The sequence below is a fragment of the Danio aesculapii genome, chromosome 5, assembly GCF_903798145.1.
Source record: "Danio aesculapii chromosome 5, fDanAes4.1, whole genome shotgun sequence".
Classification (NCBI taxonomy): Eukaryota; Metazoa; Chordata; class Actinopteri; order Cypriniformes; family Danionidae; genus Danio; species Danio aesculapii.
The window spans coordinates 31,711,357-31,724,089 of record NC_079439.1 but is presented as its reverse complement, the minus strand read 5'-3'; the positions used below and the strand labels follow the sequence as shown (position 1 = coordinate 31,724,089).

At 40.9% G+C, this 12,733-nt stretch overlaps 1 protein-coding gene across 1 annotated transcript; it reads left to right on the top strand.

The window, feature by feature from the left end:
• The first annotated feature begins 5,433 nt into the window (after window positions 1–5,433).
• Window positions 5,434–11,540, top strand: atf5a (activating transcription factor 5a). The gene is made up of 4 exons (XM_056457919.1): window positions 5,434–5,968; window positions 7,503–7,748; window positions 8,102–9,308; window positions 9,448–11,540. Exons 2-4 carry the CDS (start codon window positions 7,607–7,609, stop codon window positions 9,632–9,634), a joined length of 1,536 nt encoding a protein of 511 aa, XP_056313894.1. The 5' UTR covers window positions 5,434–5,968; window positions 7,503–7,606; the 3' UTR covers window positions 9,635–11,540.
• The last annotated feature ends 1,193 nt before the right edge of the window (window positions 11,541–12,733 follow it).

The following is a 12,733-nucleotide window of genomic DNA, read 5'->3' as shown; positions in this document are numbered from 1 at the left end:
GCGAACAACAACTACAAAAACTAAACAAGGATGTCGCTTTTAGTTCAAAAATGTGATGTGTAAACAACCAGAAGAGACGCTAATTAAACTTATAAGATGTTTTGGGTTTCAAAGAGCAGCAGAAGTCTCGCGTATCAAAGTAAGAAGGGGAGGTTTACGGCGTGAAATCACCGGGGACTGAGCTGACATGATCAACTGTTGAGATATTTGAGGGGAGCCACTCGGGAATCAAGAGCCCTTCACTTTGAAGCCGTGATCAGCCGACCTAATCCAGCCATGAGAACCAGCGGCCCTTCACAACACGAGCTCCGCGCGCTCCTGCACTCACTCTCGCGCACTGGAGCTTTCTGTGTTTACAAACGCAAACCACTCGATCGTAAATAGTAACCATTCAGAAAAATTAACAATACATGAGAGGGAAAGAGGGAAAACACACAAAACCCCTCCTTGAGTTTGTCCTTGAGTGGCTCGTGTTTTAGTTGAAGACGTAGCTCAAACACAGCGGCGTCCCGCGGGAAGCCCGAGACAAATGCACTTTCTCAAAATCAAACAACTTCAACGCAGCCCGGCGCTCCCGAAGGAGCACTCGGTGGAATGACTGCGGTTAGTTCATGCAATGCAACATGGGTTATTAGACACCTATATCTTGCCAGTTTGTTTTTTCTAAATAGGACATGTTTGGGGGAGGGGGGTCGCCAAACCCCTTGAAACTGTTTAAAGGTTATCCAATTTCCCACGTTACGTGCTTCAGTGGGCATTGAAATAATTAAAAGTCGTTTTGCTGAGCCTTCAACTTGATCAGAGGATCTCAACAACATTTGAAGGCCCCTAACTGATAACCTACACATTTTCGAGCTCATCTAAGACATACACTCTCCGGCCACTTTATTAGGTACACCTTACTAGTACCGGGTTGGACCCCTTTGATCTTTTGTGGCATAGATTCAACAAGGTACTGGAAATATTCCTCAGAGATTTTGGACCATATTATCATGATAGCATCACAGTTGCTGCAGATTTGTCGACTGCACATCCATGATGCGAATCTCCCGTACAAACACATCTAAAGGTGCTAAAGCAGAAATCGAGACTCATCAGACCAGGCAATGTTTTTCCAATCTTCTATTGTCCAATTTTGGTGAGCCTGTGTGAATTGTAGCTTCAGTTTCCTTTTCTTAGCTGACAGGAGTGGCACCTGGTGTGGTTTTCTGCTGCTGTTACCCATCCAACTCAAAGTTGGACGTGTTGTGTGTTCAGAGATGCTCTTCTGCAATCCTCGGTTGTAACGAGTGGTTAATTGAGTTACTGTTGCCTTTTTATCAGCTCGAACCAGGCTGGCCATTCTCTTCTGACCTCTGGCATCAACAAGACATTTGCACCCACAGAACTGTCACTCACTGGATATTTTTTCTTTTTCGGACCACTCTCTAAAAATCCTATAGATGGTTGTGCGTGAAAGTCCCAGCAGATCAGAAGTTTCTGAAATACTCAGACCAGCCAGTCTGGCACCAACAACCATGTCACGTTCAAAGTCACTTAAATCACCTTTCTTCCCCATTCTGATGCTCGATTTGCACTGCAGCAGATCGTCTTGACCATGTCTAAACAGCTAAATGCATTGAGTTGCTGCCATGTGATTAACTGACTAAAAATTTGTGTTAACGAGCAGTTAAAAGTGGCCGGTGAGTGCATATTTGTTATAGAAATATTTGTACTTCTTGTAATGCTTGAATTGTCTAATTTAGATCATTTAAAAAGTATAGTTGAACCAAATAAAAACCTTGCTGTTAATTTACTCGACCTCTTTTTATCCAAAAGTAGGCGAGTTATTTCTTAAGTAGAACATTTACTCAGATTCTTAGCTAAACCATCCTTGATGATAAAAAACAGGCTCTGAGTCACATTTCACAATCTTTTCACTTACTGGTCCACACTGGTAACACAATCTTCCACATGCAGACCCTCATGCATCATTCCAACCCGTCAAGATCTTTGTTCATCTTCAGAACACAAATGAAGATATTTTAGAGCTTTCTGACCTATAAACATCAAGGTGTGTAGATGTTCAAAGTCAAGAATGGAAAACCATTTTCAAAAGACTATTTATTAAAAAACTTCTGTTTGCAAAAAAAAAAAAAACTTTAAATATTTTTTACATTTTCTCTACTTTTTGTTATTGGAAAATCGTATGATTAAAGTTGAAACACTGAAGCCACATGGGATGTTTTGACAATGTTTTGGCTTCTTTACTGGACTTTGAACATCTCTGGACCATTGCTGTCTATGGGGGGACAAAGAGCTCTCAGATTTCCTCTAAAATATTTTGTGTTCTGAAGATGAATGAAGGTCTCAGGGAATTGGAACTACATGAAGGTAATAACAGAATTTACTTTTTTTTTGGTAAAAGTAACCCTTTAAAACATTATTATATTAATATAGCTCCTGTCAATTCAGGTATAAGTTAAACAGTGGTTCAGTGCAACAAACAGAGTGCTATTAACAACATTGTTACCTTTAATCTACAGCTTTGACAAATGTGCCCGAGTGTGTTCATGAAAGTCTGAAGCACAAGCGTCCTGTCACATAATGAGGTAAGTGTGAGCTACAAGTCATGTGATGTGAGCTGACACTGTTTGTGTACAGTCCAGGAAGGTTAATTGTTTATCAAAATGGTTATTGGGATTATACTGACTGATAAAAAAAATGTTGGTATCTCAATTTAGCAGCTCGCATATGAGTTTGAGCCTTTGCAAACATTAAAATGAGACAAAAAGACTTGTGGTCCAAACTGTGGTGAATGCACTCAGGACTGTTTAATTCTCGCACAGACCAGCTGCTTTGTTTGAAACGACCGTGATGTATCATCAGGAGCCGCAAGCATTCATTTTGTTTCCACCTGTGTACAGCATGTAGTCTTCTTTTTATCCTCCTCTTTTGACTGTCAATGTCTTGGTAGCCATTGACTTGTTTTTGAACCGCCAAGCACAACTCATCTACTGCTGTAAATCACATCCGGGCCCTATTGTGGTTCATCTCATAGATGTTTCCTGTTTGACCAAAGCAAAAAAGTTATAGCTAGTGATCGAAACTCTAAACGATCTGATCACTCGTACAGGGGAATGAAAAAAAAGACAACAATGAATTGAGAAGGAGATGGTGATGAAATTGTGATGTAACTGTTACTAATGTGTGCTATACATGAACTTGGCATGGTGCGTCTGCTCCCACTCCTTACTTATTCTCTGACTAACATACAGACTGCCTGAGGGGTGGCTTTCATGGGGCCAAAACACAGTGAATGTAAAAAATAAACAAACATCACACACACACACACACACACACACACACAAAAATCACAAGATTTGCTTTTAATAGTGTTTATCGATTTAGACTCTAAAAACTGCATCTCGCGTTTGAAATAGCTTATTTTAATTGTTTCACATATGGACGGCAGGATTTATGGAGGGGAACAGATTTATCACTCCAACTAGCGTTTTTAATCCTCAAAAGCTGTGATTAATTAACTCCACGGCCTGGACCTACATCTCTATTTGCAACATCAGCTATTTAAGGTGGAGAGGAAAAAAATCTCAATACAAACAGAAACTCAAAGTATGATGGCCCAACAGCACCGGAGCAGTCTGTGGCAGAAGTGCCAGTGTGTGTGTGTGTGTGTGTACTGCTGACTTTCTCTCACGCTTTGCGCAAACAGGGCGCCCCCACGGACCAATTAAGACACGGCGAGTTGGGAGAGTCAGCGCTTTCCTGGGAGAGATCCCACACTTCAACAACCATTATTATCTCAGTCTCTTCAACGTTACGACTGCGGTCACGAAGATTGCATCAGGCCTCACTTCTACAACTGCGAGGCTGAGCCGACTCACAAGAGGAATTACAGTATCACAGTACCTTCAGAAGCCCCTCTTTGATCCCGTCGCTCTCTGACTGCTCCTCGAGAAAGCAGGTGTCATCTTGGTTCACGCTGGGCTATTAAGTGTAAATAAAATCAATTTCTCCTCAGTCAAGGAAGACGTTAACCTTGTGCTAAAGCCACGGAATATATTTCCTCTGACAATTTCACAGCACTCTCTGTCAGTTGGCTTTCTCAGTGTTTTGTCAAATGCGCTTTTACACGACCTAGCATAAAACATAGAGCTAAATTCTGTCGTAAAAAAGCCACTAGTAGGCAGCAGCTCAACTTTTGTCATGACGACTGTGAGGGGCTTGTCAATGAAAAGTCGGTTAAGTTAAACAAAATGAAGCCACTTGTTGAGGCTGGGCTTTGCTAAAGGACTTTGGGTAACTTTTCAGGGACTGTCGTTTTTATCCAGCAGAGACAAAACTGAAAAACACGGGCCGAAAGAGGGAGCGAGAGCGCTCGTTGCAAATCCCATGGCAACAGCAACCAGAAAACATGTCTAAAATAGGGGGCAGTGTTCGCTATTACTATAGCAACAGGAAGACATAGCTCCTTCAATCAGCTTTAGGATTTGCTGAGGGGAGAAAACAAAGCTCGATTCTTTGAAAAATCCGTTATTAACGGGAGTTAAACGAGATGTGCTTGCGCGTTTGAGGGTAATTTGTCTCGTCTCGCGGTGACCGCGCATGACTTGAATAGCTCAGCATTATGTGGCGCCAGCGGTTGTAGAACAAAACATGATAAAACAACTCTCTTCACTCTCGCTGGATAGTGTTTGTGCTCTGCGGAATTAAAACACAGCTTCTCCCAAGAGTAGATACTGAAATGCTGATGCTAAAGTGGAAATAATGACGATAAGGATGCCACCTGTTACACAAACTACATTACATATTCTGCATATGTAAACAGAGCCAGTTTAACGGGGAGCTAGTTTAAATATCTTCTTATTAAGTAATGTGTCAGGAAACAGCATGAATAAGTTAGCAACTTTGTAAATCAAATAAGCTAAGCAAAAGCATGTTTTCTATAACTAAGGTATCAACTTGTCAAGTTTAAATTATATCACACTGTATTCACCCTCGAAATGTGAATGAACACTGGACAAAACTTACTTCACTGAACTGCAAAGTGCAGCATTTTAACAGAGAAGCGTTCAAAACTCGTATCAGCAAATGGCACAATAAATGTTACAATGTTTTGTCAGTGAAGTTCCGTAAACTGCCCTTCCGTCATATAAAAGTTTAACCACTTTCAGAATTTGCTCTCGGGATGTTTACGTGAAACATGTGCACGGAGAGTGGAAAACCGAAGACCATTGGGAAGCAACGTTTCTCCAGCGCCAGCCAATGAGAGAGCACAACAGTTGTTCTCCAGCCAATCGCTGCGCGTCAGGATCGCTCCGTTCAGCGAATCTGCTGGCAGCTTGCAGCGCTGATGCAACTAACCTGCAACAACAGCCACGTATCTCCTGGGTAGCAGAAAGTGTTCTTCCTCGCTGGAAGAAATCAAGTAGTCCCTGTGAAACAATACATATTTGAACGTCTATGCGTGTTATGATATGAATATTTCATGTGTAACCAGATACAGCAACTGTACGATGAACATTCAAACTCTCGCGAACAGACGCGTGTTCCTCTCTCAGCCTCAAAACTATAGTGTTTTCAGGTTAAGGGATATGCCGACGGGATTTAGTGTTTTCTCGGAAGTCGCTGAGAAAAGTGAGTGCTAGATCTTGTGGGCGTTTTCACCGGTCCGAAGTGTGAAATTTATCTCGCCCAATGCATCCGCTGGGCGGAGGAATCTTTAGCACTGGGGGCTGACCGCGTGACGCAGCTGGTTGCTAGGTGTGGGTGACCTGATGCATTGACTCAATTAGCCGATTCTCAGTCATCAACTCCATCACAACAAAGCAAGACCAACAGCACTTCAGTCCGAGACACTCCGAAGGAGACATGGCTTTTTAATTTAGTACAGTCTTCGATCCTAAAGAAACAACGTGCTTTGCTCTTGCAACGCACCCCAAGCTCAACACATTTAAGCAAGAATGGAGTAAGTACAACTCATTACTTCATGTGCTTTGTTTCAGGCATTTGTTGTTTTTGTCTCCTGGCTTTGCACTTTTTGGATATATTGATTTGTTTAAGTGCTGTTTAGCGTGTTGTCACTTGTAACAGAGATCCGGGCGATGTCTTATGCACATTGTTTTTTGCTTATTAGAAAAGTTTTAGAAACTCCTTTCAGCCCTTTTAGTCGTTTCTACACTATTTTGCAGCTTTAGGAATGAACCCACATTCGTCAGTTTGACCTAGTTTATTAGTATTTTGACATGTTTCATGTTATTTTGACACGCAATCCACTATTTTACGCACTTTGTAGTGATATGATGTTGAACAGCTTGTTTGGGGTTTTTTTAATGAAGATATTTGGCTTTTTTTATACAAAGCATTGCTTATCTATTGGAACAATAGTACTGGGGCTACACCTGTTCGCCTGTCATTATTTCCTAGCAACTGTTTGTGTCGTTGACTTTCATATCTGCCACATTAATGTATTGTTTCAAGCTGCATGAAACATGCTGGATTTATGCTTAAAACTGCAATTTTGAGAACGCGTGAGTCGTTTTTAAAGCTTTCAGGAAGATCTGCTTTATTTGGTTTTGCATTACGTCATTGATTGTAAGCCACGTGCTGGCCAAGTTCAGACATCCAGCTTAGAGACGTCTGGTCCATGGCGCACCTGCCAGACTGCTCGAAAGAATTGTTCAATCGCATGATTGCAAACAAAATCATAAAGACGATAGCTTTGTTACTGCTGTCTGACATTTCCAAAGTCATCTCTGATGATTCTGTCAGTTTACACTGCTGTACTGTTTGTGACCTTAGAGTGTAAACAAACTGGACTTCGGTGTAGGTGCAAAGGGCACTAGAGCATTTGTAGGTACCTTATTAGTTTACAACATACAAACAAAAGAAAGCCTAAATAGCTTTCAGAAGTTAGCACAATATAAATACATTTTAAATTGCATTTGAACTTTTTTTTTTATTCTTTATTTCATGATTTATTATTGGCATGGTCTGAAATATGGTCTAAAGGTGCTTTACATTTGTGTGTGTCTTGTATATTTAGGCTGCTAATAAATTTCCCACAAGTAGAGCATTCGCCTGCTTCTCTAGGTTCTCAGTGGAGCTCCCCTAAGTGGGCACAAGGGACTTTGATGGATGGAAGAGTGGTAGTTTTCTAAATTGGTCCCTCGCTAATCACCAGTGTGTCTAAACTGATGCTGTAACAGAATGGAGGGGTGTTATAGTTACTTTACTCTGTTTGCACACTGGATCCCTCATTGTTAAAACTCTGAAAATATTGATGTATAGTTGGGAGATATTTTTAGATATTTTTGAAGAGCCAGGACAAGTTTAGAATGGAAAGTCCCACCAACTAGGACATAATTTCCCCCCCTGCTTCATCCTACTTTAGTAACTGAAGAATCATGGTTGGTGTGATGCTGCCTTTGCGAAAGACCGAAACCTCCATAGACAACGTGTTTTACCGCACTGTCCCTCATCACTTTCCCTCTTTTTTTTAGGTTTCATAATGCACACCAAGCCCTGTTTTCTGTGGCTCAACTCTCAAACTTCACTGTCGTGCACTCTAAGCTCAGGCATTTGAATCGTAGGACCAACGGACAGGATGATGACAATGTCAGCACCCATTTGGAAGACTCTACTCGTCTGCCCGGCAGACCCCCTCACTCTCTCTCACCCACAGGCTAACCACAGCCAATCGGAGGGGCGCAGAGGGGAGGGGCCAGAGGAGAACCAGCACTTAATTGGTGAGTTGCAGTGAATACAGTTTTTTATTTTTCCCAGTTTCAGGTGGGCACCGCACTGCAGCACATTTCGTTCTCCTTGAACAGTGAGTAAAACTACCAACATGGATCTATTTTATATTATTGGTTAATAATGTGCTAGTTTATTACTGCCTTTTCGCATTTCGGATTTAGTAAATGTTTGTAAACGATTTGTAATTTTTTTTGTTATTGTTTTTTTTCTTTTTTTTTTTTTTTTTTTTTTTTGGCGGGTTGTTAAAATGGTGCCAGTATAGTTGTTTATTTGGTTTAAATAATTGTGCTACATTGGATCTATAGGCCAGTGATTAACATGTTGACCTCTGTTTTCCCCATAGGTGATGGTCTTAGTGACTGGATGACGGAAGAAGTAGATTTCTCCTCTTACCTCCCAACCCCTCACTCCTCTCCCTCCCCAAATGCATCCCTTCCCCCCTCGCCCCTACAGAATGACATCCAGGTGCCCTCAGATTTGGAGGTCATGACCTCTCTGCTGCAAGAGGAGCTTGCTCAGCTGGAGGATTACTTCCTGTCTGACCCACTCCCAGAAAAAACCTCCAAACTGGGCAAATGCGACAAGGGTCCAACGGCAGTTGGTCCATCGTCGTATTACCAGTTGCCCTACGCATCATATTCTACTTCCAACCAATCCGAATCCAGCCCTCTACTTGTTACCCTGGCAACTGGGGAACTTGACTTGCTGAGCTTCTGTGGGGGTCCCATTGGCCGTACCAAGATTCCAAGACATGCCCCCTACAGCTGCAGCCGCCCCAACAGCAACGTCTGCAGCCGCAAGAGAGTTTCCGATGGGGTGAGGGTGGGTGACAGCTACGAGAGTAGCATCTGGAGTTCCAAAGGAAATTCCTCAGGTAACTCAGCTGTTGCGCCTGGTGGGAGCTACAGCTGTGCTGAAGATGAACGGGTGGTAGGCAAAGGCTACTGCCTAGGCAGTACAGTAGAGATCAGAAGGTGCGCCATTTTACCCAAAGAGGATAAGAATTGCCGCTACACAGAAGAGGCCGTCGGTGCGAACAAGGCTGGTGGCGGCTACAACTTTAGTGGACCAATTCAAATTCCCCATAAGAAAGACGAAATGATGTATGGCATCAGAGAAGTCAATTTAAGTGGCATAGGAGGAAGCACCGAGATGGAGATGATGAGTGAACCGAAGAATGGTGCTTCTGACATGAAGGCCAACATCTCTTGGAAGACCGAACCCAGCGAAAGCTGTTTCCTCCAAAATGCATCCCAAGAAGAGGCCTATCACAGTTTTCTTGGGGCAATCAATGAGCCAGTAAAAGAGGAAAGCTTAGAGATTCACCGGCAACATAACTTCCACTGCGGCTTTCTCGAAGGCCAAGGCCCCGACTGCCTGAACGGTGACCGCCACAGACCTGAAATGGGGTCCCCGTGTGCCAGAGGAGCCTGCGTGCTGAAAGAAGACCCCTGCATTGTGAAATCAGACCTAGAGGTGCCTCTAATCGAAGGGCATCATGGTGAACGCAAACAGAAGAAGAGGGATCAGAACAAGACTGCAGCTCACAGGTAGAGTATTAATAGTCATAACCGTGTTCTAGATGAGAGCATAAAAAAAGTATAATATAAAAAAATAAATATTCTTGGACCACGCCTTGTTTAATGTGCCAATTTCTGACTTGGTTCTGCATTTGATCATTTTGAACAGATATCGTCAACGGAAACGAGCAGAGTTGGACTCATTGGAGGAACAGCTTCACGGTCTGGAGGGCAGAAATCGTGAGCTCCGGGACAAGGCAGAATCGGTGGAACGGGAGATCCAGTACGTGAAAGACCTCCTGATCGAGGTGTACAAGGCCCGGAGCCAACGCCTCAAGCAGGAAACCAGCGCCTGACCAAAAGCTCGACCACTTGGCGATGGTCCTGCAAGTAGAATTGATAGCAGTCTGAAAGGCAAAGGAGATTGGAATGTTTTCTGACTGAATGTGTTTTTTTAGGATATGGTGGAGGTTGTACTATTGCACGTTACTCAGTCATTTCATTTTCGTTACAAACTGACAAAATCCATCAACAGCTGCAGCACAGACTTCCACTTTACTCAGAAATAACTCCAAATCAGTCGATATGCACTGTGATTATTATGTCTTTGACTGTAATGACAGCCGTTTTTCCTTTCCTCTTGTTTTTCCCAAGAGTGGCGACGGCTCATCCTCTTGTTTCCATAAATGAGCTTTAACAACAGAGCGTTTACAGTTCAGGACTGACAGAAATCCACACTGAATAATGCAAGATCGACTTAAACACACCTTTATTTATTTTAGAAAAGGCTGTAAGGTAATATCACAGGTTCCGCATACGACCTGCATGCAGATGCTGTTTTTTTATTCAGTTTAATTGATTTTTTTTTTATCAACTTTTATGGTTCTAATACTGGCGATGTACAACATTAGTCGTTCCTCTTTTTTTCCTTTCCATATATTAATTAACGAACGAGCACTGATATTAAAAGCAATCTGTCTCTTACATATTGAGTTTCAGGGGAAGCACTTCTCAAATTGAATTTCCCTCAGGAATACTGAACCTTATATTGTGTTTTTGAATCCCCCATTTTAGATTAGTCCTGCAGCTCAGGGTAATACGATTTATGTCCAAAGTCATGGAGGTATGTCAGTTTGTAACTCGATGCTGAAGATATGGCACTGCCTAATAATGTTATGTGTGTTGACTTCCTGTATTTTCGTTCTTGCATGCAGAAGATTTCATGGCTCTTTACAAAGAATGTTTGTTTTTCCTTTCGTCCGAATGACCTGTTCTGGCAGAAGTCTTTCTTGCTTAAGGAGTCCTATTTTGTATTCTCTTGACCAACACGTTCCATTAGAGATGAATGAGTGGCATTTGATTCACAAACTACTGTTTGGCCCAATGTCTCTGCTGTTATTGCGACTACAATCAGGGTTTGTGATTTTATAAAGCTTGTTTGCTCTAATGTACAAGTGTGTGTTGGGGACAGAAAGTAAAAATCTTTGTAGTGATGCAGCTTTTTTTGAGTAATCACTGAAATGATTGTGGTGGCTTTAGAATTGCAGACTTCCCAGCTTGTTAGCAATATTTCATCAACAATGTAAATGACTGAATTTTCCTTTTCTTGATTTTATTCCAATTGCGATCATGCACAATCCTTGAAAAATGTTATGATTTTCATGTTTACAAATTAGTCGATTTCAGGAGTTTATTCTGGTAACCTGTGTAGTGACTCTGATTTTTCTACTTGCTCAAATAGGAGACATGCATTTAGCACAAGTGCAACAATAAGAAAGAAATTAGCTGTAAATCAGGCATTGATTAGATTTTATTTATTCTTCCTATTTATTCTTTTTTATGACTTGATTTTACCGAAGTGTCGTGCGTACCTTAATACTACGTAGCAATATTACAAATATCGTTGAATTCCTCTAAATAAGCAACCTAGGTACTGAGAGAGCTTAGCATATCGACTTCAAATATGCTTTTCTTGGCGGTATACAATCATGATTATGAAAAATAATTAATTATGCGCTGTGTTGTACGGTCATTATGTGAAGTTAAATTCGTACTATAATTTCTAAAAATTCATTTCATTTATTTTGAACCTAAAATGAAGGCACACGATTTCCAAGAGTTTACACCAGCTATAAATACTAAGATCACTCATTTTGTACGAGGCATTTCGATGTATCGTCTCCGATTATTTACTTTGTGTTTCCTGTTATTCCATTGAATTCAAATAAAGTGATTTGTGTCAGCAGCAGTGCACGTTGGCGATGATGGCTTCATGTGCGATTTTTAGAGCTTAATCGGTAGACCCCGAGTTTAACGGATAAACGGAGTTTATCCCTTGTTTGTCTGGAAAATTGTTTACAGCTTTGCAAGCCAAATATATGGAGCAGAGCTTTTCCCTCTCCTCATTGATGCACGACGAGGAGGGAAAAACCTAACGAGTCCGTAGTGTGTGTGTGTGTGTGTGTGTGCGTGTGTGTGTGTGTGTGTGTGTGTGTGAAAGAGAGGGACAGAGAGAGAGAGAGAAAGAAGTGGAAAATAGCAATAAAAAGCTTATAACACTATTATTATAACAGTATGAGGATGTCAAAAATACAGCGAATTCGGAGACAGCTGTGTTTTATTATTAACTATATTTTTTCACTGTATCCCGGGAGTGTTTTTAGATCACCAAACATTTACGTTTTATTCTTTCTTAAAAAGAGATGTAAGCAAAATGTATAACGTGCAAAAAATCAGGGCAAAATATGTGTTTTTCCCTTCGTTCCTTCAAAAGTCTTATTTCTGAGTAGCGCTTCATTCATATTTATGTAGCCTTTCCTTTTTAACCGGTCCGGTTCACAGGCTATTTATAGACTCTGAACACCGATCAGTCCTGCTGTTATTGTTAAAAATATTATATTTTCTGAACCAGCAGTCTTTAAATTTAGTCTTCGTATTTGTCTTATTATACACAAACCCACAATATAAAAGGCGGAAACGTAAATTAAAAAAATATCAGACAGCTTGCATGTCTTAAAAAAAAGAATAACATTGAAATATTTCTGTGTGAAAGAAAGTGTTGAGAGAAATAATGCGACTCTCATTTTGGAACCAATATTTGAATAATTATATAAGACTAATTAAATTCCAATTTCCCTGATTAAAGTGACTACTTTTAAGAATCCATAAAATTAAGATTATAATACGAAACAGTGTAATAACAAGAACAAATCTGCAGAGTAATTTGCGCGTTAATTTAGCCTGTCCATCTGATTTTTCCCGAGCTTACATTTTTATTTTTATGCATGTGCAATAATAATAGCTGTAATTCAGATAAAATTATTATTTCTAAACGAAAGTGTTGATTTAAGTCACATAAAATGCTTTTCATTTTGCAAGCACGCCCGAAACGAAAAGTTTGTACGTTTCAAAACGTTTATCGCACATACAATAGGCAATCTTAAAAATGACAAATG

Bases quoted from the DNA above. Each gene is read 5' to 3' on its own strand.
- atf5a (XM_056457919.1), top strand. From the start codon at position 7,607: ATGATGACAATGTCAGCACCCATTTGGAAGACTCTACTCGTCTGCCCG. The intron at 7,749-8,101 runs GTGAGTTGCAGT...TTTTCCCCATAG, and splicing joins GGAGAACCAGCACTTAATTG to GTGATGGTCTTAGTGACTGG. The intron at 9,309-9,447 runs GTAGAGTATTAA...CATTTTGAACAG, and splicing joins AACAAGACTGCAGCTCACAG to ATATCGTCAACGGAAACGAG.